Source organism: Astyanax mexicanus, chromosome 16 (assembly GCF_023375975.1).
Source record: "Astyanax mexicanus isolate ESR-SI-001 chromosome 16, AstMex3_surface, whole genome shotgun sequence".
NCBI classification, from domain to species: domain Eukaryota; kingdom Metazoa; phylum Chordata; class Actinopteri; order Characiformes; family Acestrorhamphidae; genus Astyanax; species Astyanax mexicanus.
In genome coordinates, this window is record NC_064423.1 from 9525711 (window position 1) to 9553187 (window position 27477).

The 27477-nt window shown below is 37.4% G+C and overlaps 1 protein-coding gene and 1 long non-coding RNA gene across 2 annotated transcripts in view; both read left to right on the forward strand.

Moving 5' to 3' along the window:
• LOC125782198 (uncharacterized) overlaps nt 1-27477 on the forward strand; it is a 374822-nt gene that overhangs the window by 223797 nt on the left and 123548 nt on the right. The gene's annotated exons all lie outside the window — the stretch shown is intronic.
• pcsk6 (proprotein convertase subtilisin/kexin type 6) overlaps nt 10122-27477 on the forward strand; it is a 104704-nt gene continuing 87348 nt past the window's right edge. The window contains exon 1 of the mRNA XM_007260219.4: nt 10122-10594. Within this exon, the coding sequence (XP_007260281.2) occupies nt 10436-10594 (159 nt within the window). The 5' untranslated portion in view covers nt 10122-10435. The remainder of the gene's footprint in view (nt 10595-27477) is intronic.

The window sequence follows — 27477 nt, forward strand, 5'->3', positions numbered from 1 at the left end:
TTTGAATTCCTTCAGATTAGGACACAATGTGTTGCTTTAAAGAGACAATCAAAGACAATAAATGTGTCTGCATTACAGACTACACTTTCAAAGATTGCCCCAGCCAGTATTTCTAGAATTAATTCATTTACAAAAAAGATCAGTCTTTATTTGCCAAAAACTGAGAAATAAAAATCAGGGCATTTTCAAACTTGTATTTGGTACAATTTAGTAGTGTATTATTGCTGTCCTACAACAATGTTGCTGTTTTACACTTTTTGACACAAAATTAGTTTGGTATTTGTTCTTGAAATTGGTTTTAGAATTGTATGATTAATGAACTAATATAAATGCAAAGTAGAAATTTAAAATGACTTTTTGTCATGATTTTCATTGAGAGTTGCCATCTTGGAGATACAAGGTTTTTGTGTCACAGAAAAAATATGCAAACTTTGACATGACACTGTTATTTCTCTATCTTTCACATCTGTAGTTCATGGGTGATTCACACTGACAACCCTTTCACATGCTCCTGACTGTGAACAGAAACCTGTCCACTCAGAATTCACTTATAACACAATCCAGTGCACTCATGCTTCAGCACCTGCAGCACAGATGCAGCACATATAGATCATGCTAAAAAAATCTCCTTATATGACCAGAATTCTTCATTCCTTTAAGTTATAGAAAGTATAAATAGGAAATAAAATGCATTCCTTCCAAGACAAAACCAGTCTGACATTTTTGGGTGTTTTTTTTCACATAATGTCTATCTGGTAGTTATTATTTACATTAAGAACAAAGGTATTTTTTACTCTGTATATTTGACAGCAGTTGGAGAAGATCAAGAAGGGTTGGATTGTAATGCTAGATTTAACCCTAAGAATCACATGCTGTTTGTGGCACTGGATAGATCTGAGAGACCTTTACAAGCTACGGAGAGGGTGAACCAATGGACTGTCCTACATGTGTGTAGTGATGCAACAGCCACAACTGTAGACATTCAGTGAGCAGTGAGGTTCTTAATGAGTCTTGCTGTTAGTGCCAGCACCATTGGCAGACGGCTGCACAACACAGGCCTTTGTACTCTCAGACCATTATGCTGCCTACCCTTAATACCCCCTCAACCAAAGACTCGCAAAAACTTGTCATGAAGTGATTCAGAATGGTAGCAGGTCATCCTGAGTGACGATTCCGGCTTTTGTCTTAGTGTAGACAATCAACAAATCTGTGCGTAGAGGCACCGTGGTCAGAGTTATGATGAATGATTTGTTATCACGTTTCCCACGTCCTGGTGGTCCACACTATGACACAATCTGCAGGAACTGTGTGAAAATACTTAAACTGCATGGAATGGATGTCTACGGGTCTTTTTTGTGATCTATAGCGCACTGGTCAATTGCAGATGGTGCAGCTGGATTTAGGGCGTGTCGGTGTGTCTTATCGTGACAATGAAAAAAAATATGCTTTGCGAGGCTTGAAATGTACATATCCTCTTAATTAATCATAGTTTTGTTTTTGGCGTAAGGAAAAATAAACCAATCATTCTGTGTCACTTGTCTCACATTCCCTTTAAGAAGCAGGTGAGCACTTTGTACATCTCAGCAGAGGATACTAACCTGCATGTTCATGCTGTGAAGATTTACCAGCAGCTCATTTAAGGGAACAGCAATGTTATTTTATTCTTTATTCTGTTTATGGTTGAGTTAAAAGTCAGGTTTGTGCTCTGCAGTGTATTCATGTGTGTGTGTGTGTGTTTAACGAGTGATGATTAACTGTTGTCTAGGTTCATTTCAGTCAGTGGAGCACCTTTTCTGTTTTACGATGCCAAAATTGCAACACGTCAGAAATTTACCTGAACACACCTCACTTCAGGCCACCACACCCATCGGTGTAGATTTATTCCTAAACTGAAAATAGACTGTTGACGGGGTGTAAGGTAGCAAAGAGCTTCTCGACGTGCCTTGCACAGGGTGTAGAATAGGGCTCTTTATCTTCATGCTGTATGTGTGTGTAGCTCTAAAAACTTAAGCCTATATCTGAATATTTTTTTTTATTATTGTTCCTAATAAACCTTTATCTTCCTTTCTATATCAAAAGTAAATAAACTTGCATATAAAATAAAAATGGCTTGCCAGATGGTGATCCAATTTTAGACACAAGCTGTGGCTACAGAGGGAAATCTGTTAGGCCAGGTTTCCTAGTGTCTAAAATTGGATCAGCATCTGCCAAACTGTTTTAATTGTGTTTGGGTGTTTTTTTCTACTTCCGAGAGCCCTGTTTACACAGGGCTGTTTACACTGTTAGTACTATGGGTGTAGTTGGGACTACCGTGATTTGGGCAACCGTGGTTTTATGTTTTTGGATGCAATCCGGGTTAGCACCCGAACATCCCTTTCTGACAGCTTCCTCTTACAGCATCCACAGTTAATCCTGTTGGATGTGGTTGGTCCTTCTTGGTGGTATGCTGACATTACCCTGGATACCGTGGCTCTTGATACATCACAAAGACTTGCTGTCTTGGTCACAGATGCGCCAGCAAGACGTGCACCATCAATTTGTCCTCTTTTGAACTCTGGTATGTTTTTTGAACAGAACTGTGCTCTTACCCTGCTAATTGGACCAACCTTCACACTCTTCTCTTACTGGTGCAATAATGTGCAATTAATGAAGATTGGCCACCAGGCTGCTCCAATTTAGCCATGAATCCTCCCACACTAAAATGATAGGTGTTTCAGTTTCATTGTCCAACCCCTATATATAATAATTGTCCTTATGCTGTAATAAGCTGGGAATTGAAAGGGTTAAGTCTGTTCTGTTAGATCACACTGTAATTCTCTGGCTCTTGGCTTCAGAGATGGGATTTTTTGGTCTTTGTGAATCTAATGATTAGGTTGTGATCCAGAGCCTATTTGGAGAAGTGTGAACAGAACTTTTGGCCATATTCTGCAGCACCCCGGAGAGAACACAGATGGCCCGACTCGAACAGGAGAATAAAAATCAGCACTTCAAAAATCAAATGAAACCTCGTCTCAAACTCACCTTCACTCACTCCTATAGAAGATTCACTCTCAAAATATGCCTGTCATGATAATTATGTTATCAAATTATCATACAATACACAAATATAACCTCAATAGGTTTACTTGACTTCAGTATAGCCTATTGTGTGTTATGTTGTGAGTGAGGAGAACCTTTAACATAAAATGCCATGTTACCTCATTTAAAAATTAGTTGTTTTCATTTTATTTATGTTTTATTTAATTATTATGTATACAATATATTAATATATTTAATAATTATTTAAATGATTATAAGTTCACTTCTCTCTAAAAGTAATGCTCTATTGCATCAATGGCATGAAACTTCTTAAACCGACAGTAATGTCATTTATCAGAGTTATTCACAGGATTATTATTAGAAAACTGTGCATTTTGGCTGCATAGCATGATTTTAGATTTCTAATTATTTTGACTATAAATCAGATTTATAACATATCAGAGTACACTAAAATCATGACTAATTTGTTTTCCAGAAAATTAAGTATTTCTCAGAGAAAATTTTTAAAATTGTACATGTTGTTAAACACATGTTGATTTCCTGTGTGTGTATCAGAACAAAACACAAAAACAGAGAAAAAGGCAAATATGACATTATTTTACACTTTTTAACCTAATTTAACACCTTTTAACTGTGTATAGCTGGACAGAGCATCGTCTCTCAAAAGTGAAGCCACCACAGGTCGGGCGCCCCCTGCTGTTCGGTTGCAGAAAGCTGTGTAACTCCACCCATCCCCATAGGTTTCAATGGCAAAACAGAACAACTTTCAATCACGTTTTTTTTCCAATATACTGTAATTCTACCTACATAATCTGAATACAACAGCTAGTGTAACCTCTGCTTTTGTTGTTAATTTTTTATATCCCCACAGAATTCATTTTTTAAAACTTTATTCAGCTCTATTCAAAAAGGGCTGGGTTACACCTAGCCGGGGTGGGACCAATGACTGTATGGGTGGACCATAGGTTGTGTATAGCACTGTGGAGGCAGCCCTCAGGGGCGGGGTTATTTAAATGAGTAGGCTGTCTCTCCACAGTCTTTCTCCCTCCTCTGGTCTCTACTGCGCAGAATCGGGTATCAGGATCACCAACATGGCGGAAGATTTTGGCTTCATTTTCACTGAATGATTTTTTACAGTCTCTGGTGTGAGCAATATAAAAATCAGACTAAAACCAGATAAAAACGAGAGAAGTTGACTCAATCTTTAAATTGCGAGTCTGTGTTCCACACTAAGCATGGAGAAAGTGAACTGTGTGAGAACCAAAAATGTGGAAAAATATCTAAAGATTAATTGTAAAAAAAAAGTGTGTAATCAATCTCTGCCCTGTATCCTTTTTTCATCTTGCTAACCCAATAAATAGAATGGTCAAAAAATGTCTCAAGATTAGTTACATCTCCAGAAGTAAAGCACATCATTCTACTTTTTGCAGAAATGAAATGAGGCCTACAAAGAAAAGAACACAGTACCTACAGCAAAATATGGAGGAGATTCAAAGCTGTATTGGGGTTGTTTTGCCGCCTGTGGCACTGGGTGCCTTAACTGTGTGCATCCTAGGTCATGGGTCTTCCAGCAGGACAATGACCCCAAACAAACTTCAAAAAGTACCCAGTGATTGATTGAAACAAAGCACTGGAGAGTTCTGAAGTGGTCAACAATGATTCCAGATCTAAATCCCACTGAGATATCTAAAAAGCTAATTAATGGATATAGGAAAGAATGGATTTCAGTTATTTTAAGGTTGTGTAATTCAATTTTAAGTTAATAATTTTTTGTCCGTATGTGAAACTGATCATGAAATGTTGCCTTTGGAAAATGGCCACATCTGTATAAGTTAAAATAAGTAAAGAGGTGTTATCTTGTGAGTGTGTCAATCAAGATACACATGGCAAGATGATAGTGGGCACCAGATGGATGGGACATTCCACTTACAATGTTGTGTTTATAGTGTTAAAAGATTATAGAAGGCACAACGACATATAATGGAAAGCAGAGGGGGCGGAAATGATTGTGAACGGCAGCATCTGGCTAGAATTGTCCATGAGTACAGACAAGCTTTTCTTTTAGAAATCACATCCACATTCAATGTGGCTTGTCAGTGTTTGTTAGCTACAATTAGTAACAAAGTATAGAACAAATTGTAGTAAGTTGTAAAAGTAAAGGAGCAAACTCTCACCAACTTTTTCTACATTTACAAAAACGAACTCCCTGACCTTAGTTAAAGCTAAATGAGAAATCATTCAGCTCTGTATACACTGCCTTGTTTTTTTTTAAAGCATAATGTAATAATCAGCACTATTAGCAGCAGGAAGTTATATTAGCTGTAATGTTTATTGTTGTGCAGGAAGGCCTTTGGGAAATGCAGCCCTGTTCCGTTTCTACGTTGGCCTCCTAATTTAGGCACACAGTTTACAGCTATACCTGTTGCATTACCATTTCTCAAGCTCCAGTCCACTTACAGTCTCTCTGGAATAAAGACAGGCTTAGACTGCAACGTCTGGACTGTGTCTGGATTGTCTCAACAGCTTGATTTAGTGGACTGTGTGGATTTACAAAGATTACAAACACCATGCTTAGGTTTGGAGAGGTGCTTATGGGTTATGGAAGATATCCACAGTGTGATTGCAGTGATTGAAGGCAATTATCCTCATACTCTCTCGATCGCTGTCGCCTCAATGGCACAGACAGTTGAAGAGGTGTGAATAATTCATTTTCCTCTATTCTGTTAGAATGACAGTGATTTTTGCAATTTTAAAATTGCGATACATCTGACGTTAGCCATCACCTCTTTTTAAACTTCTGTGGAAACAGCATTGCCGAGAAGCAATGCGTAGCGACTCGGTTCCGATACATCAGCTCACAGGCGGATTGTACTGATGAGGAAGGAAGGTGATGAGGAAAAGGCAACTGGCCTACCCACCCAGAGAGAGCAAGACCAGTTGCGCGCTCTCTGGGCTTTGGCAGCTGATGGCATGCTGCATGACCAGGATACGAACCAGCAATCTCCCGATTATAGTGGCAGCACTTTAGACCACTGGATCACTCACAGCCCCCTCTGAGACTTTATAAGCTGTAATACAAAACTGTGGAATTCTAAATAGTTTGCATATTGGGTACCACTTTAAAATAAGACTACCTTTATAAAGGGGTTATAAATGGGTATTAATGGTTAATGGTTATTAATGGTTACTAATTAATTTGTAAATGCCTTAAAAATCATTAATAATCAGTTATAACACATGCGTAGAAAGGGCAACAATGACCTGTTGTTTGCCAAATAGCGAACCCACAGCCGTCTATATCGTTGCCCTTTCTATGTATGTGTTATAACTGATTATTAATGATTTTTAAAGCATTTACAACCTAATTAGTAACCATTAATAAACTATAATAAAAAAAGTTTTTATAGTTGATTGACATTGTAGTGTAGTTTTCTTGTTGGTATTGGCAGTGAGTGCTATGGTGCTGCTAGGTGGTTGCTATGATATTACTAAGTGGTAACATCTTTGGTGTTGCTGAGTGGTTTCTGAGTGGTTGCTATATGATGTTAGGTGGTTGCTGTAGTGTCACAGTGGTTTTGTTAGGTGTTTTCTATTGTATCCAAGCCGGTAACTGTGGTGTTCCTAAGTGGTTGGTACAATATCTCAGGTGACTTCTATGTTGTTCCAAAAATGGTTGTTTGCGGGTTGCAATGGTATCCCAGGTGGTTGCTAGGGTGTTGCTATGTGTATGCTAGATTGGTGCTACAGTATGGCAAGGCAGTTGCTATGGTATACCAGGTTTTGGTAAATACAGTAGTTGCTGTGGTATCTCATTCATTTGTAGGAGAAAAACACGACAAAAATCTGAAACAGATGCATTAAACAATTGTATACATGCAAATATTTTAATATCACAACAACTGTGCCATGAGTTAAACAGCTGAATCCTTGATACCAATACTAAAAATTATTATATGAATAATACAAGTATAATATACAGTGATCTAAAAAAATATTTGCCCCCTACAGACTTCTTTTATTTTTGCTTTTCTGTGACACTGATATTTTTCAGATTATCAAACAAACATTAATATCAAACAAAGATAACCTGAGTAAATTTAAAAATCACTTTTTATATGGTAATGTTATTTATTAAAGGAAAAAACTATCCAAACCAATCTAGCCCTGTGAAAAAGTGTTTGCCCCCTAAACCTATTAACTTGGTTGTGCCACCGTTGGCGACAACAACTGCAATAAAGCTTTACCGATAACTTTCATTAAGCATTTCACATCTCTGTGGAGGGATTTTGGCTCCACTCTTCTTTGCAGAATTGTTTTAATTCAGACAGCATAAAAGTCCTGTTTGAGATCATCCACAGCATCTCAATCAGACTTTGACTAGACCACTCCAAAACCTCCATTTTGTTTTTTTTAGCAGCTCAGAGGTGAACTTGTTTGTGTGCTTTGGATCATTGTCCTGCTGCAGAACCCAAGTATGCCTGAGCTTGAGGTCATGAACAGATGGCCGGACATACTTTTTCAGGATTGTCTGGTAAACAGCAGAATTCCTGGTTCCATCTATTACAGCAGACCCTGCTGTAGACCCTAAAGCAGCAAAGCAGCCCCAGACCATCACACTACCACCACCATGTTTTACGTTCAGTATGATGTTCTTTTTCTGAAATTATGTGTTAGTCAGATGTAATGGAAAACCCACCTTCCAAAAAGTTTGACTTTTGTCACTTCAGTCCAAAGAATATTTACCCTAAAGATCATCAAGATGTTTTTTTAGTAAATGTGATGTAATGTCTCTTTATCTTATTATCAAATTATTAACACTGATCTTAAGTGAGGCAAGTGAGACCTGCAGTTCTTTAAATGTTGTTCTGGGGTCTTTTGGGACCTCCTGGATGAGTTGCCCATGCCCTTTTGAAATATTTTTGGTCGGTCGACCACTCCCAAGAAGGTTTACCAGTGTTTAATGTTTTCTCCATGTGTGAATAATAGCTTTTACTGTGGTCCACTGGAGTCCCAAAGCCTTGGAAATGTCTTTGTAACCTTTTCCAGACTGATAGATGATCAATGACTTTGTTTTCTCATCTGTTTTGAGATTCTGTTGAATTTCTGAGGTGATTCTGATGTGAATTTATAAGTGATTATTTGATTATACAGGTCTGTCAATAATCACAGTTAATGTATGAGGGGGCAGACACAAAGGGATAGATTAGTTTGGATAGTTTTTTGTAATATCAGCCTCCAAAGCCCACATGGCATAACAGCAACAACAGGTCCCTGGACAGCACATCGTTTTTGGGGAAAAAGAACTGTCATCATTCTCTTGCATTACAGAGCCGAGAGTCTGACTCGCCTGCAATCTCATAAATGTGAGAGAACTAGTGCACTGAAATTGGGATGGGAACCAGAGAGGCCACGAGGGAGGCCATGAGTCATGGATCCCGCAGCATGTAAGGCAACTCTTAGGAAGTGGTGATTCAGCTCCATCCTGGGAAGCAGCAGACGAGACAGAGTAATCCATGCACCTGCAGCACATGCTGGAGAAAATGTAAGAGAAGAAAAAGATTTATTTACAGTTAAAATGTAATATTTCAAATAGTTTTGACAATAAAACAAGAGGCAGGCCTTTCCAAAGAATTTCAGTAGAATATTCAGTGTAGATAAATTAGTAGGCTACTCTTTATAAAATACCTTGTTTTGTTACTGGTTAAACAATTCTTTGGTTTCTCTGGTGGATCAGAGAGTATAACTGTACATGTGCATCTCAATAAATTAGAGTATCATAAAAAGTTAATGTATTTTAGTATTTCAAAACACCTGCTCCCTCTTTATAATAATGTGGCTATAAGGTTTCCTAAGCCTTTAAGTTGTCCATCAGTCTGGTTCAGTAGACTACATGATCATGGGATAGACTGCTGACTTGACAGTTGTCCAAAACTAAGTTTGGTGCCCAACGTGCAAATTTTTTTTGTAGTAGTTGCAGAAAACCCCATGTATATATATATATATATATATATATATATATATATATATATATATATATATATATATATATATATATATATATATATATATATATATACATGGGTTTTTTCTGCAACTACACTCTCAAGACATTCCTGATTCCTGGTCTGTCACCCAACTCTAATACATGTTAGATGAATATTCACATGTCCCTGAAGGCCATAATTACCTGGATCAGGTGTGAAAGATTTTGGAGGAGGTAAACTCTGCAGGGAGGAAGATCTCCAGGACCAGGAAGGAGCACCCTTCGTTCAAAGGATAGCACTTATCTGACTTTGCAAATAAACTCTTCATAGATTAAACAGACAGTTTGTTATCTGCTATTGTTATAATGCATTATAAAATACACGACTGATGCATTTAGTCAGTTACTAAAATATCTAAAACACATTCTAGCTCAGAATACGAAAAAAAGATGCAGAGCTTTCAGACCTAAAGCAAGTTCATATTTGAGTTCAGAAAACAATATTTGGTGGAATAACCCTGGTTTTTAATCACAGTTTTCATGCATATTGGCATGTTTTCCTCCACCAGTCTTACGCACTGCTTTTGGATAACTTTATGCCTTTACTCCAGGTGCAAGCAGTTCAGCTTGGTTTGATGGCTTGTGATCATCCATCTTCATCTTGATTATATTTCAGAGGTTTTCATTGTGGTAAAATGAAAGAAACTCATCATTTTTAAGTGGTCTCTTATTTTTTCCAGAGCCGTATTTTACCTCTGTATTGTCTCTATTTCCAGCTGGGTCATGATTTAATATGCTCTTATAATGCTGAATTGATGGACAGCAGCAACTTTAAGCAGGCTTAAATATATATATTTTTCTTAGACTAAAATAAATCTAAACTTTGGACAATTTATTACTTTTTTTAATGAGACTAATACTTTTGCTGACTGAATTAAACTTTCTGAGCACTGCATTGATTAACTTATTTAGGTGTTTATTGGCTTATTTAGCTTATTTAGCTTCTTAATTTAGACAACTACACAAGCGCCAATCACAGCGCGGAGGGTTAGCCAATCAGAGAGCAGCAGGGGCGGGGCTTGTCGGAATACGGGTAGGGAGCAGAACTGCGGTTGGCTCGAGACGTTTACTACTCCGCAGAGGAGCGCGCGAAAGTTGGCATTGATGTCAATTCACGGAGAGTTTATGAAATTAAAGGACAGAAAGCGGAGGCTGCAGCTCGGGTACGGGGCAGAGTGAGCTGAACTCGGGCTCAGAGCGGGGTTTTGGGGATACGTTTGGTGGTGGTGGACCGCGGACGACGGCTGATGCTCTGAGGAGATTTTTCTGTTTAATTTTTAACGTTTTTTAACCGCCGCTCGCGAGACGCTCTCCTCCACAAAGTTACCTGAGCCGGTTTTCCTCAGCGGAAATATGCGCTTTCTCGCCTTTCTCGTGCTGTCAACTTTCTCCGTGTGCGAAGCGTCGCCCTCCCGGAGCGTTTTTACCAACCACTGGGCTGTTCGGGTCACCGGGGGACCTGAGGAGGCTGATAAACTTGCTTCAAAATATGGCTTTACTAATTTGGGGCAGGTAAGCTTATGTAGCTTAACACCTCTTCACATCTCTGACAGGTTTAAAGCAGCAGTCCATGATGTTTCAATCAGGATAAAATACTGCTTAATTAATCTCAATATAATTCCATGATAAAAACCCCTTAACATGCCTTGTCCTGTATACAGGCTACAGGTGTAGGTAATACAAAACCCTTTTTTCGGCAGTAAAATAAGTTATTTATATTCTGAAAATTCTCCACTCAGAGAAGCTGCCTGTTTTCTCTCTGCTACACTTAATAATTCCAGATCAGTAACAGAAATCAACCCAAATTCTGCAGGTTTGAAAATAGACTGAAAACTAGACAAACATAACAAAACTTAAGGCTTGGAGGACATTAACGGTTTCATTTGTATTTAGTAAAATATTCATTTTACTCATTATATCTTGACATTAGCAAGTTTGATTACATTTGTTTTGTATTTTCTATTACAATTACAATTATGCTTTTCAGTAATGTTCCTTATCAAACATGACAGCTGTTTAATGTAATGCTTGAATAGAAATCATCAAGATTTAGTGATATAATGTCAGGCAGACTATTGACAAAAATCCTGGCCTGTTAAGGGGTTATTCACAAATAATCACACTTCTTCCTTCTTTAGAACTAAGTTTTTAATAATGTGTATTTAATGTGAATAAAGAATAAAAGAACCAGTGTTAGCTATATTTGTATTATTGTTGCCAATCCCTTAAAAATATTGTATTAATCACAGCAATATTCTGTGACTAAATCATGGATAAAATCATAATTATTGTTTTTAAATGCTGGTTCTTAACTGTATTTTTCTAAAGGGGACAGTAATAATGGGATAGTGGGATTTACACCTGCCCGACTACATCCTTTTTTCTGTATTATGATATCTCAGGGTAGATTTACAGTATTATAATTTCTCAGGGTAGTTCTACAGTATTATAATATCACAGGGTAGATTTACTTTGTGTTATAATATCTCAGGGTAGTTTTACAGTATTATAATATTACAAGGTAGATTTACTCTATTATAGGTAGTTTTGGGTAGTTTATATGGTAGTTGTGATGCTTTTAAAACTAGAATATTGTAATGTGTTACTGAGTTACTGAGTTTAACTGAGATATTTACTGAAGAAAATAAATGCTAGTGTAGCTTTATATTCCACATTCAGCAATGTCTACATCCAATACAAATAAGTGTATAACTGGGTCATAAATAAAAATATGTATATATGTGTAAGAATACGTAAATAAGTATATTTGCCTTTTTAGAATCTTATTATAGTCTTTAATTCTTGGTGTAAAACTTGTTTTTTTAATTTGTTGCCTTTGGGGAACATTATGTAGATCACTTTTTTAGGGCCGTCATGATTTATGGTTAATTGGTGATTTAAGTAATCAGCCTGTTATCAAAACAGAAAAATTGTTTAAAAATGGTTCCCAAACAAAAAACTTTCTAAATAGTGGGGACATTTTTTTTTCAGTCTCCTTAAAAATAAAATTCATGCCATAGAGGGTTAAGATATTTTTCTTTTAACCCATAAGAGCCCGGATTCGTTTCTAAATACTGATAACAATTCAAAATTGAATCAGATAAATTCAGTAAGCAGATCATTCTGTAAATATTTTAAGGTTAGAATCTTGTTTTAACGTAAATGACACAACAACTATTTTATAACTTGTATTTAATGTTTTTCTATATATTATTCCAGAACTAGTAATGTGGGTTGTAAAACATTTCATTTAAGATTTTAAATCGGTAGCCAAAATGGTTGTAACAAAACGGTAGAAGCAGAAAATACCCTTTTAAAAGGACTCCAGCACTAACCCAGTACACCTAGGTTACATTCTGTAAAAAAGATCAGATAAACATACACACATTCACACACTTTCCTCTCAAGTGCTCTCAGGATGTTCAATATATGACACTTAGGGACTTAAGATGAAATAAAATGATAAACAGAGTGCTTTAAGGAACTTTGCACAGATTTCAAAAGGTCTGTGACCAATACGTCACCATGGACTTAGTTTCTGGATTAAATTGAAACCAGTAGTATCTCTTAGTGGAGAGGGGACAAGTGTCATAATAAATGGCATCAGTGTTCTTCTGCTCCCATCCCTGCAAAGCCAAATATATATCTATAATTCTAAAAACAGAGGGGTCTGGTAGGTTTTCCTGTGAGTCTTTTTTGGCCATAACAGTGTTTGCTAACTGCAACTCTGCTAATGCCTGTGATAAAAGAGCTACTACAAACATGGATATATTAGAATGGCAAACTCTGGGTGTTTTCACAGCTCAAATACTTCAGCTACTTCCAGTACTCCACATTAATCGGTCAGTTTGGCGAGTTGCTTTTTCAGGTTTTGTGCCGAATTCTACCTTTCTACCAGAATTAAGCCAAATCCAGATGGGATAAGTTTCTCAGGGGGACACCTGTGAAAAAATATTTCACACTTCTATTCAGTGATAAAACATCTGGACTACAATTAAAAAAAACAGGAGGACCAGTGTGTTTTTTGGCTTTCTCGTCATGACATCACGTTCATGTCCACTCGCTGTTGTGTTTATGTGGATCTCAGTGGAAACACATGCCCAACGTGTAATTACGGTGCGTGGCAGTGGATAAGTATCCATTTTATTAAACATGAGGTGACGATGAAAGTACCAGAGGACCACGAAATTCAGACAAAAACAGTAGATAATTCAGCCTGCAGGACGTCTGAGAAAAAAAACACATACATGATCACTCCAGATGGGAAAACAATCACAGAGAACCCCCCATTAAAAAGAAAATGACCCCAGGACCCCAGCCCTAGTTTAAAGATAGGGCTTTAAACTACCTTTGCGGGCAGCGTAATGAGCCTAACATATTATCTTCAGTTCCTATTATAACTGTTTATTAGTAAGGGATAATCTAGAGTACAGTAGACATATGTATCACCAGCCTACGTGTTTGCATACAATCATCTGTGTGACATGCCTGCATGCAAAGGAGAATCGACAGCACAACATCAATTCTTGTTTCCTATGGTTTGTTTTAAAGATGGGGAGCAATTTTGGTTTGGACTGTGGTTCCATCAGACTGTGGTTCCATCACACCAGATATTTAAGTTCGCACCTCAATGAAATGTCAGAAAGTCTAAACAAAACAAGGCAGGTTTGAAAGCATCCTCAGAAGTCATCATCTGTTTGTGTACACATTGTTAAACCAAAGAAATTCAGAGTTAATACTGAAGAGAGCTGGCAAAGCTAAATAGAGTGCAACAGAGTCCTGACTGAAATGATCAGATTCAACATCTCTGATAGAAGATCGTACCACAGTGCACGTTTAAAAAAAAATCCACATGCTCGGTGCAATTACACATTTTTAACATAGAGATCTCTAAATTTCCAAACTTGCTGACGGTCACTTTAACAAGAAATGAGCAATTAGTTAACAGTTTCCTCTTTTGGTTATTTTGATGTGTGCTCTTTTAGTGCTTTTTCTCTTTTTTAAATCACAGGAGCAGTTGAATTGGCCACCTTACATTATCTAAGTAGCTAACTCAACCGCAGTCATTACGACACCCCTTCAAAATCTTAAAGATATGGACGCCAGCTAGAGTTCTTCATTTGATCAATACTGAGAGATAGAGGTAGCTAATATAACTAAACAAAGTTAAAACTGAGCAAATGGTATTCTGTAAGATGATAAAAATCATCTGTAAAATCTGTGAGAGAAAAGGTAGGATATCCACACATTTATTACCACACATTAAATCTGTCGGCAATGTAAGTGTTAAATTAAGAGCAAGAGTTGCAAGAGTTATAATTCACACCTCACAATATTTATTTAACACAAAACATGTTAATATAACATATGGCATGTTTACTTTGTAGTCATTTAAAATGCCTAAAATTAGGTTGTGGTGCAGAACATCAGCTACAGAAAATTAGAACATCATTAGAAAGGACATTTATCTTATTTAAACCTTGTGTGGTGTAATTTGCCACGTTTTATCACTCTGACAAGATCCACAGAGCTCTCTGAAGCCTTCAAAAAAAGGTTATTGGTGATATGGTAAAAAAGTATTACATCACATTGTCAATACAAAATGAAATTTCTTACAATACATCATTAGAGACCATTTTTAATATTTTGACCATGATGAGATCCAGAGAGCTCTCGAAACTCTGCAGAAGAAGGTTGAAAATGCATGTGGATATAGACAAGGCTGAAATAGGTTTCAAACAGATCTCAGAACAGTTTAGAAATCAGCAATTTCAGTCTCCTACGATTCAAACATGTCAATCAACACAGGACTTAAAGCTCTTTTAACAGCAGAAAGCATCTAACTTACCATAAGAAAGAGCCCACACAAGTTTGGTTCTTATGGGAGGCGTCAGGGAGAAAAAAAAACATAGATAACATCTTGAAAAGTTTTTGATGCATTGTCCTAATTGTTTTAGTTTAGTTTTCGTGTAAGTGGACAGTATATGTGTTGATTTGACAGTGTATGCGTTAATTAATCTCTAGAGACTTCTCTAGGGCTGTTCTGAGAGCTATTCTGAATGGCACAGTGCTGAAGTTATATCGCCTAGCTGATGTGTTGCTCCAGACGCGTAACAGTCTTGGTTTGCTAATACATGGTCATTCAGTTTGCATGACATAGTTGTGACAATTACGCAGACATAAATGTATAACAATGAATAAACAGCAATGAATAAACACTTTGCTATGCCAGGAAGAGACACACAGCTTGATAACATCACATTACACTGTAATAGTGGGTGTAGATAGGATAGATCTGTTAAAAGATCAAATCAGATCAAATACATAGTTTTTTCTTCTGATATCCTGTCCAGCTTTTCTTGCTGTTATTGGCAGAATGTCAGTATGCAGTGATGCCAATATCCCACCTTTGCTTAACCAGCTTTTCTCATGCAACAGTAACGGAAGGTTCTTGTTCCTGTCTGATGGTTCTTATTCACTGATTAAGCCAGACAGCACCAACTGGAGAGAGTTCAGGATCGGCTCAGCACCAAGGTCACGTGGGTAGAGGCTGCAGGTGGTGTTGTAGAAAAGAAAATGAAAGGTGGGCTACTCCCACCTCTCGTCCGGGGTACAACTTCCCCTGCGTGTTCGTTTGATAGAGAGAGTCAGACAGGTGGAGTGAAGCTGAAAGCAAACCAAGTATTTATTACAAAGTACTGAATATTCAGGAGAACCAATACATATAAGACAGTGTTACAGCCGTCTCAGTAAGAGTTCTGACCCCCCTCTGATCTGACTCCATGTTTTATACCCAAAATGACGTAAGCCTGTTGATGAGGCGTTGTTAAAATCATCTCATGTTAGCATGCACGTGTTAATACTGAAGTTTCACGTGTCTGACTGGACCACTAGTGTTTGACCTTGACTGTATTCTTCCAGAATGGAACCTCATGGCACTATCTGTGTGTGTGCGTCACCCCCCGCTTTGAAGTAGAGGTTTTTTAGGGAGGCACTCACTGACCAAAAGGCTGCTTTGATCTAATAGCCTTTTTGTAGCAAATTAGCCCCGTACCAGTCGAATTGATGACCGTTAGTTAGGGTCATGCAGTAGAACAAAATACTTCAAGCCTGAGCTACATCTCATATGTTATATGTTAATGTGGGTTAATCTGTCATATAATAAAGTCTGTGTTAGTCACATGCCATATCAAACAATGTTTTACTATATGTGTAAAGGATATATTGTGATTATTGGTTAATCTTTTATATAAATGCGTGTAAAATACACTGTGAGTAAAAATGATCAAATATAATGTGAGTATTGGTTAATGCCTATAAAATACAAGGTTTCACACAATAATTATGTAATTATAGATACTAAGATAAGTAATCATTATTGAAAGATATTTGTCAATACACTCAAGGTAAAATAAACCGTTACTCTTTAATTCTCCCTTTTGACGTATCAACCAGATACGTCAACACATCGTAATTCCTCCAAATATGTATTTACATATGTTCAACACTTGATAAACATATGTGTGAACATTTAGCTAATGGTGGGAGCGAAAACCTGTTCTGGCAGCCTTCCAACCAATTTTTGACAGGAAAAATTCTCCCACGGTCCCTCTGCCACCAGGCGACCAATAATTCGAACTCTATCAAAGGAGGAAGTGACATCATTGCAATAAAGTCATCCCCAAGACTGGTTGGTTTCCAGCATTTCCTCCAGCTCTTCCTCACACTCCAGTATAGGTCGGTTTATCTGTAGCTCTAACTTTGATCCATCCCACAGGGTCATTACCACTTACATCCACCCGGACCCCTATGAAAAATGATTTTTCCCCATTAGGATCAGATTGCCACTCTAATGCAATGGTTATCAGATTATTTATCGGACCATTATCCCTTTGTATGTTAATACTATTCCAGTTCTCCCGCTCACGAGTCGCCCAGCGTTCGCTTGGATCCCAATTAACATGCGTTGACCTAATTACGGTTTCCCACTTGTTACAAGGTCTGGCCTTGTAAGCTGTTTGGTCGGTGTTATGAGTGATTCTCATGAAGCTGCAGGGAACATGTTCATGACAATTTTTTTTTAAATCAGTACTTAATTCACAAAAACTCCGATATTGTGTGTAAAGCAAATAGGTAGTACTGTATGGATCAATTGTTCATATAAAATTATTTTTATATAAATTAAATAAAAAATATATGGAAATTCACATTACCGTTATGTGTCCGTACCCCTTCTTTCTAATTTTAAGTTAAACCATATTAAAAGTACTAAGCATATCGAATCAATAAAATAGATTAAAGTCATTTAAAATATCACCATTTATACATAATATAAATATTATTTGTGTTGAACAAAAAATGTACTTGATTTTAAACAAAATAACTGTGTCCGAACAATTTTTCTCATTACCGTTTCATGATTTTACCCCCCTAAAAAATTACACTGTGCCGTTAAATTGATCAGCTATCCCATGATGCATCACTTCAGATACAAGCTTCAAAATGGAGATAAGATCAGTTGGTCACTATTCTCTCCCTTTGAGAAATCTGTGTTAATATTACTAAAACTGTCCTCAATTACACTGTGTATTATCATTACCCATATGGTTTAATACTCATTACTTTTAAAAATATAAAAATAAATTATTTCATGAATATTATCACAATATAAGGCTTTGACAGCTGGCAAAGTTATAGGTTGTTAGCATATTAGCATTTTAAGTTATGTGTGAAATTAGCTAAGAGCATCTCATTACCATTTAATTGTGTTCTCATTACCGTTATGGATCTAAAATGTTAATTTTTTAAAAGTTTCACATCTTATCATAACTTTTCTTCATTTTACTATAGTATACCTCTCACCTGTTGTCCCCATGAGTTTTTGATCAAACATATTCTAAAATAATTTTCATTAATTAAAAAATTAAAAGATATTTTACAAATGTTGTATCGGTAATGAGAGTTGCTTAACTATAAATAAATAAATAAAAAGATCAAAGTAAGTGTCAAGGACTGTGCTGTTAAGTTGATGGGATTTTGTTGTGGAACTATTAATCAAAAATTAATCATCAAAAAATGTTTTGAACCGGTTGATCTAGCTTCGTCATTTACTGTAACGGTAATGAGAATTATTCTGGATCATATAAGATTCAAATGATAATAACATTCTATTTTAAAAAATATGAAAAAATAAACAATATAGTAAAATGCAAATTCTATTTTAGCTTCTCAACTTGAAAAAAAATGCTGCAATGAGGTGAAAAACCTTTTTATGTTAATGTGAAGGTCTTCGTGAGAATCACCCTTATGGTTACACTTAAGATTATCATCACGGGACCAACACAAGTACACCGCTTCCCCCTTGGACCCCTGCTTACCACAAGTAACCACGTCGCATAAGTTCACTGTCCATATTGTCATCTCACCCCAATATTAGTCTAATTCTATACCTCCCCAGCGCCTGATGCATTTTGAGTTAGGCTGATTGATGGTTGATCGTTTGGTTCTATTAAGCTGTGTGGGCTGGTCTTTAGCTGTTGCGTTTGTCGGGTGTACGGTTGCTGATGTGTTTACAATTGTTCCCTCTACCGTTGTTAGTTGTTCTTGCTTTGATACGATGGCCAATGTTATTATCATGATACCCATGAGGGCAACGGTTATTATTATCTGGAGCCATATTGGAATAGCCAGAGGAAATGCTTGTCCGTTATAGTATCCGTACTTTGACCTGTCCCACTCCCTTTTTCCGTACCAAGCCATTATTAAACCAAAAATGTGTTTTCCCTCTAAGTTTTCCACTATTTAGTAAACTTATTATCTATAGCTCTATATGTGTAAGTGTTAAGGTTACAGAGTGTATATATTTTTTTTTTTACAATTTCGTTTTTTCAAGAGTCTTTCGGCCACCTGTAAAGGAAAGCAATGTTCAGTACAACCTGTAAAGAAAAAATAATGTGTTCCCCCCCTACTTTAGCAAATCACAGTTTATAACCCTATATGTGTAAATGTTAAAGTTGCAATTCGTGTTGTTCGTTTCTTCTTTCTTCTTGTTTCAGGGTTCTGAAGGTAGACTACCTCAGCCCCACGTACGAAGAGCTTTATTCTGGCTCTTGGTGTCTGCAATATCAGTGAATGAAAAGTATGAGTTGGTGTGTGATAAGACTATGTGTGTTTTTTAATGAGATGTGTTTAAGAGTTTCTGTATGTAGTGTACTTTGACGCAATCGAAACGTTGCTGAATGAGTCACTCCCTCACTTCCACTCCTCAGTCACAGCCATGCTGTGTGCTGTCTGCTGCTGTGCTCTGAGAAATCTTTTCTCTGCTGTGGCCAGGCCAGGCCCGTGCTGCGGGGGTTCTGCTGCCCCTCCTTCCTGCTGCTGCTGCTGCAGGGTCAGACTTCTCAGCTGTCTCGTCTCCTCCTGCTGCTCTGTGAGCGATCTCTGTTGTTGCACAGCTGTAGAACCCTCGCCTATCAGTTGATCTGCGTACGTTGTTCTCTCAGTCACCTGGAAAGGCCCAATCCAGCCATGCTCGTTCCCCTTTCGTGCGTAGTCGCGGAGGAGCCCTGACTTTGTGTCTGGACTGGTCCACCTTTGCACCACGTTCTCCTTCTCCCCCTGTGTAAACAGATCTGAAACGAAACTTTTGTATTCGTTATAATCATGTTTAAGGTTCACTATTCATTTTGGAAGTCTTTTAAGACGTCCTCCGTGTCTCCTTCCTGTAAGTTAAAATACATGGTTAAAATACATTTATCACACTTAACTTGAGCTCTAATTTCCCCTTGGAAGTTAATTATTTCATATTTAAATTTTGTCTGTGCACAGATTTCAGCCCAATTTTGTTTTCTTACCTTCTTCAGTTGTCCTGATTTTCAGTTATACTCAATCATGATCTTTACTGTCAAAAGTGCTTTAAATCCCTAACTTTTAGGAATTTTCAATTTTAAATTGCAACATTTAATTATCATCACCATTAATTACTTTCTTTTACCTTTCTTTTGTTCACATCCCTCTCCCTTTTAGTGTAACTGCTTCCCTGTGGCTCTGTTATATTCAAATTAGCTCTTACAAACACTACTAATGTTCACCACCCAGTTTACCACTAGACACACACTATTTCTCATACATGCACACACTCACAAACTCAAACACTTCCACTCTCACAAACACTAACCAAGCTAAAGATCACACACCTCAACTCTGCAGCATCATTGTACAGACCATATTTTACTGCTTCACAGCACAAAACTGCTGCTTTAAACGCACCTGCTGTTAAGCCTCCCACTTAAAGCTTCCTGTAGATCTTCTCATATTGTATTGGTAATACTATATAGATAATAGATAAGAAACAAACACCTGGAAATACATCTAAATCATGTTTTTTACATAGATCGTAATGATCAGCTGCTCTATTTTCCCCTCCATATCCACACTGACTGATAGAATATCAGGGCCCAAAGTTTTAAACTCAAACAAACTACACATAATGTGGCTTCTGTCTCAGGAATGGTTCCATATTGATGTATTGGGCTTTCTTGGGTTACTTTTGCTTGGACTTCAGAATTACTGTTTGTGGCTATATTATTTTACCTGCCACTTTAATTTGCTGCGGTGTGTTATTTTACTAAGAAATTATGTTTCTGACTTTTTCAATTCCCAAGATTTTATTAAACCTTGATTTCTATATTTAGTTGATTTTATTTAGTGCTTTAAAAATTGGGAGAAGTGGAACGTGATTATTTTTCTCTGTATCAATCGTTCCATTACAGACAATAATATTCGCAATATTAATAAACACAGATGTTATGCTTTGCTTTGTCCACGTTATTTTAGCAAATAAATCCGAACAATGCTTTACATTTACTTTTCAATATGTTAAATATGTATTTATGCATATACAATGCCAAGCAGATTGCTTTTCACAATTATCAACAATACATCTATTTCCTTAAACAATTTATCAAATCTCACTTACTGTTTCCCTTGTTCAAAAAGTGGCTTACATGTTGAATAGTGAAAGTTCAATTTTGTGTCTACATTTCATATTTTAAAGTTAGGATTGAGTTTGTCTTAAAAGCTAAAACTTTTACAATATTGTTGAAAGTAATTGCTCATCTGCATAGAGGTTGTTTTAAAACCATACTTTAAAAAGATAAACAAGCTAAAAGTTTAAAAAAAATGCTCTACGTCTATAAAATAATGATTGGTCAAAAATTTTTAGTAATAGTGGTGAGGGATGAAAAAGGTAATAGGTTTAAAAAGTCAAGAAAAAAGGTAAAAAATAATGGCTGGGCGAATAATGGTGGTAATAATGGTGATCTATTTACATCTCCCCCTTTTTCTGAAACAGAATTTCTGTTTCAGAAAACTTAACACAAAATTGCTCCACCCTCTGTTGTCTTTCCCCTGTCCACTGGGCTGGTCTACCCTGCACAAGCCTCCACTGACACACACCCCATCACTCCATTCATCCACTCACTCTCCCCCTGGGTTGCGCGTCCCCTCCACGATGTTTTCTCCGTTTTCTGTTAAAATGCATGTGGTGGTCAGATCGAGACTGTGCCTGCCTTAGGTTGTCCCGTTGTATTACGTTGGGATCTTACCCGTCTTTGGCTAACCAGCCTATCACACTGAACCACACACAGCGTAGCAGCACTATTTTATCAAGATTCAGTGCCGTAGAGTTCCTGACAGTTAGGGAACGCAACCCCAGGTCTGTCGTACTTTCATAAATTCACACTCTGATGTGTTTACCGTGAAAGCCTGTGCAAGGCACCAAGTACCCATAGTTTATTATAGATTATTACTGTATACATATTTCATTTATTACCATCATTATCACCTGTTCTCGTCCACGTAAATTAGCTCAAATTATTTGCTTTGATGACACTGCTCTGGACTAGACCCAAAAGAGTGCATGTCAATGAATAATTATTCAGATTTGGCATCTGTACCTGAAAGGTGTACCACAAGGTTAAATTTTGGTCCAGGTTTATTTAATATATATATACATAAATTATAGTGCTGGCTCTGCTTCTCAGATTGCAAACTTTACCATTATGCAGATGAAACAATGTTATATTGCTTAGCTGATTTTGTTCATGCTACAGCCAGAAAATTATGCATTTGTTTTATAGGTGGCATTGTATAAGCATGAAAACTAAATTTATGCTGTTTTCCAGATCTCTTTTTAGTCTAAGTTAATACTATACAGAAAGAAAGTGAAGCAAGTTCTTCATTGCAGAAAGTAAAGCAAGTTCTTCATTGCAGAAAGTAAAGCGTATTGAAAGCAAAATAGAAGGCTCAATTTTTTAATATATTTGATTATGTCCCCTTATCAGAAAGATACCAAATTCCCTGTAGCTTGAAATAGATGCAACACTGCGTTTCCTTTAAAAAATAATAATAAAAAAAATAAAAATAAGGTTTTCCTCACTGGTTTCTGAAATCTACTATCGCTCTTAAGATAATCAAGATATTAGCATAGACGGATATCCATGAGATCATAGAGAAATGAGATATTACATTTGTCTTATATAAGTCTCATTCAGCCAGCACTGAACTGAGATCAGTCTGAATAAGAAACGAATAGTAAGATAATTGACTAAATCACCTGATAGAAAAAGCTGTGTTTGGAATGGCTCGCTCATTAATTCATTCACTATTAACTATGTAGCATTTTTCTATTTATTGAACTGGTTATTTAAGAATCAAACAAGAAACCATATTTATGTGTCCTGCTCTGAGGACATCTTACACAGCAGTACTGCATGGCATAGTATATTTTGGAATTTCTAGCATACATCTTCTGTACAATATTATTATAATATAATGTAATTAATAGTGAACTATATGGGGAAAAATATACTGCTGAGTTTCGACAAAGCATTGTAAAAATGGCCAATCCAAATTGCTTAGTATTTCTGCAATAGGAGACGATTCCGAAACAGCCACACACAGTCATTTTTTCATTATTAGCTTTGCTAATAGAATATAGAGTTAGACATATGTCCCTGTTGGGTTAGCGCCCCCAAGATATAGTCCAATACCCAAAATTAAGCTAATTATTTCCTCAATTCTGTCTCCATAATCCCTGTATTAAACTCTCTAAATTCTCTAATTATTTATCCAGTCACACACCTCTCTGACATTATTCAACAACTTAATTATTTATATTAACACTTCCCCAACCTTGCTTACATTAAAGTACACTGTACTCATGATTGGGTATTCACATTTTCACATTTTCATTTTAGAACTGTCTGATAACTGTCTAATAACGTATGCATATTATATTATATTATCTCATGTTATAGTTCTATGTCACATCAGTCACTTTCGTAATCGATGTCATCGCACTTTACTCTGTTAATTATTTAATTATTTATGACCATTAGTAACATCTACTGCCCCGCTCCGTTTACAGATAGATCTTTACCTTGTATAGTTAGGTTTTTTATCCTTATATTTTCTTATATATATATATATATATCTATCTACCCATACAAAAGCCTTTTCCCCCTGTTCACCTCTGTCCCCCATTTTCACTGTGTATTACTCTATTTCCCTACTGAACTGATGTTCTATTTTCTATGATATCTCACAAGTGTTAATTCACAAATAACCAACTTCACAGTCGAAAACCAATAGGCTGAACCAACCCCACCTACTTCACCTTGGACTCCTCCCCTGCAGTGGGACTCATCCATTCCTATTTCGTTGACACACAAGAGTTCGTACACTCAACCAATCACACATGAGCACCCACACACTCCAACACATACGCACACACTTATGTTGCATTCAGTCTGTCTCGCACACACTGTAACGCATACGCACACACTTTTTTCAGTCTCACAGTTCCACACACAAGTCTAACACATACGCACACACATTTCAGCAGCGCTCACTCTCTCGCACACAGTCTTTGATTCGCTGCCACACACTTTCACGCTCACAGGTGCACCTCCACAGTATCATGCAATAACTATTAATTCAATAACTTTTAAAAGTTCGTAGTAGGTACAGCGTATACTAATTTTTTACGAAATGTTTTGAACAGGAACAACATCTGTTTATTTTTAATACAAACATAAGAGATTTACAGTAGGAACAGCGTCTACTCTTCCGAATTAAAAAATAGAGAGGTCGGAACAGCTTCGACCCGAGCAGGGACAGCTTCTGCTCTTTTTAACCAAATAAAATAGATAAGAACAGGTACAGCGTCTGCTCTTTTGAATTAAAAATAGAGAGGTCGGCACAGCTTCGACCCAAGCAGGTACAGCTTCTGCTTTTTTAAACCGAATAAAAATAGAGGTGAGTAGGAACAGCGTCTACTCTGGCTTTTTGCGAGCGGATCAAGATCGAGGTGAGCCTACACCTGGCCGTTATCCGAACTTCTCGTCAGAAGCCGGGGGGACACGCCAGCGTCCAATCCTTAACCCTTGAGTAGGAACAGCATCTACTCTTTTTACAAACCCTTGAGTAGGAACAGCATCTACTCTTTTTACAAACCCTTGAGTAGGAACAGCATCTACTCTTTTTTATAAACCCTTGAGTAGGAACAGCATCTACTCTTTTTTATAAATAGCTTGGTATGCTTCCTGCTCTCCTCCGGACAGCAGCCAGAGCGCCGCTCCACTCAAATTTGAAATAGCCAATATGCAGAATTTGATTAAACAGGCTCTGCTTACCTGGTTTGTTAAGTTCGGCCGTGAGTGGATCAGTGCCGGATGCTGTCCTTCGTCAGACTCGTTCAGAGGCCGGGGTCACCAAATTGTTGTAGAAAAGAAAATGAAAGGTGGGCTACTCCCACCTCTCGTCCGGGGTACAACTTCCCCTGCGTGTTCGTTTGATAGAGAGAGTCAGACAGGTGGAGTGAAGCTGAAAGCAAACCAAGTATTTATTACAAAGTACTGAATATTCAGGAGAACCAATACATATAAGACAGTGTTACAGCCGTCTCAGTAAGAGTTCTGACCCCCCTCTGATCTGACTCCATGTTTTATACCCAAAATGACGTAAGCCTGTTGATGAGGCGTTGTTAAAATCATCTCATGTTAGCATGCACGTGTTAATACTGAAGTTTCACGTGTCTGACTGGACCACTAGTGTTTGACCTTGACTGTATTCTTCCAGAATGGAACCTCATGGCACTATCTGTGTGTGTGCGTCACCCCCCGCTTTGAAGTAGAGGTTTTTTAGGGAGGCACTCACTGACCAAAAGGCTGCTTTGATCTAATAGCCTTTTTGTAGCAAATTAGCCCCGTACCAGTCGAATTGATGACCGTTAGTTAGGGTCATGCAGTAGAACAAAATACTTCAAGCCTGAGCTACATCTCATATGTTATATGTTAATGTGGGTTAATCTGTCATATAATAAAGTCTGTGTTAGTCACATGCCATATCAAACAATGTTTTACTATATGTGTAAAGGATATATTGTGATTATTGGTTAATCTTTTATATAAATGCGTGTAAAATACACTGTGAGTAAAAATGATCAAATATAATGTGAGTATTGGTTAATGCCTATAAAATACAAGGTTTCACACAATAATTATGTAATTATAGATACTAAGATAAGTAATCATTATTGAAAGATATTTGTCAATACACTCAAGGTAAAATAAACCGTTACTCTTTAGTGGCCAGCAATTTAATGCAGCTCCAGTAAAGCCTGTGACCTCCCGGGGACTCTGCAGTGAGGCCACTTGGCCAAACTTTACAGGATTTGTGATGGATGAACAGATTTGCTAGCTCATCACAGTGGCAAGGATGTAGAGCATCTCCAATATGACGCATTTACCCTTATCCTGAGCAGCCACAGTCTGATAAATAGATGTGTTCGTGTCCCGAGAAGTGTTCTTGTTCTCCAGTATCAACTTTCCATGCATAAAGCTGAGATTTATAGCCTTCTCCTACTTAATCACATGGGTTTTTGATTCCATGATGTACAAAGACAAGCACAAATCAACTGTACTGTCAGAGCATTTTTATCACCCATCCAAGTATTTTTATTTGTCTTTCAGGTTGCTGACTATTACTTATTGCATCCAGAACTCTGTGGAGTGCAAATATGAAGGGAGCTGCATATCTACAAGAAAGATAAGAAAAAAAAACGCAAAAAAAAAAAGAAAATATGGTTCTCGGTTCAGATGCGCCGACAGAGCTGCAGCTTGCCAGATGCACACATGAGCACACATTCCTGCCTACATTTCTTAGCACAGAGACCGAAGTGCAGCATTTAACTCCACATGCGCTCAGTTGGAGAAGAACTTTGTTTCAAGGTCCAAGAGTATTACATGAATTTAGATGAATAACTGAGAAGCTGGCAAAATCCACAGTTTGGTTATTTTCCTGGACAAGTTGGCAAATCAACTGTTTTGTTTGTTATAAATCCCTCTAAATTCCATTTGTTTGTTATAAATCTGGATGCCTTAAACTCTTAAGAGCCAGTAAAGGAAGAATGCACACGCTCACTGAACTACAGTGGCCATCACACCACCCACTGATTCCCGTTCATGCTCCATGTGAGGCATTTTTTATGTAGGGGTGATGGGTGATAAGACAATGTTTTGAACTTATCATGGTAATTCACGGTATGCTTTTTAGAGAATACTGTGGGTGTCTTTAGTACTTAAGCCCTATCTAGACGGGGAGAGTTTCTCAGGGGGGATGTCTGTGAAAAATATTTTATACTTCTACTCAGTAACAAAACTGTTGGATCCGGACAGCAATTGAAAAATTAGGAGGACCAGTGAGTTTTTTCGGCTTTCTCGGTCATGTGACATCGCATTTAGTAGCCCCTCTATTTCCACGTGCTGTTGTGTTTATGTGAATCTCAGTGAAAACGTGCGCCCAAAGTGTAATTACGGTGCACGGCAGTGGCGAAATAGCTGTTTTATTAAACGCAAGGTGAGGAACTCAGACATGTGGATCCGGACAAGACTGAAATACTGTAGGGCCCCGGAGTTCAGCAAAAAACAGTAGGTAATTCTGCTTGTAATTTTCTCAGAGAATGTCTGAGGAAAATACGCACATGGTCGATCTGGACAGAAATAAAAACACAGAGGACCCCCCCATAAAAAAGAAAATGACCCCAGGACCCCCTTAGGGCTTTAGTCAACACCAAATGCCTCATATTTTACTACAAAGAGAGGGTGCTGTGTCTTGTGTAATCTAGAACTAAGATGATCTGGATGCTCCAAATTTTTATAAGATTGTGTTTCTATGGTTTAACATGTTTGTTCGGCACATTCCAATCAGATGATTGATCTGATTAAGATATTTGGACTTCATCATCGCCATGTTCCCTAAACCTTACATAAATTATGTGTGGCAGGAGCATTGTCTTACTGAAAGAAGGTACATAAAAAGGTGTAATGGCATGA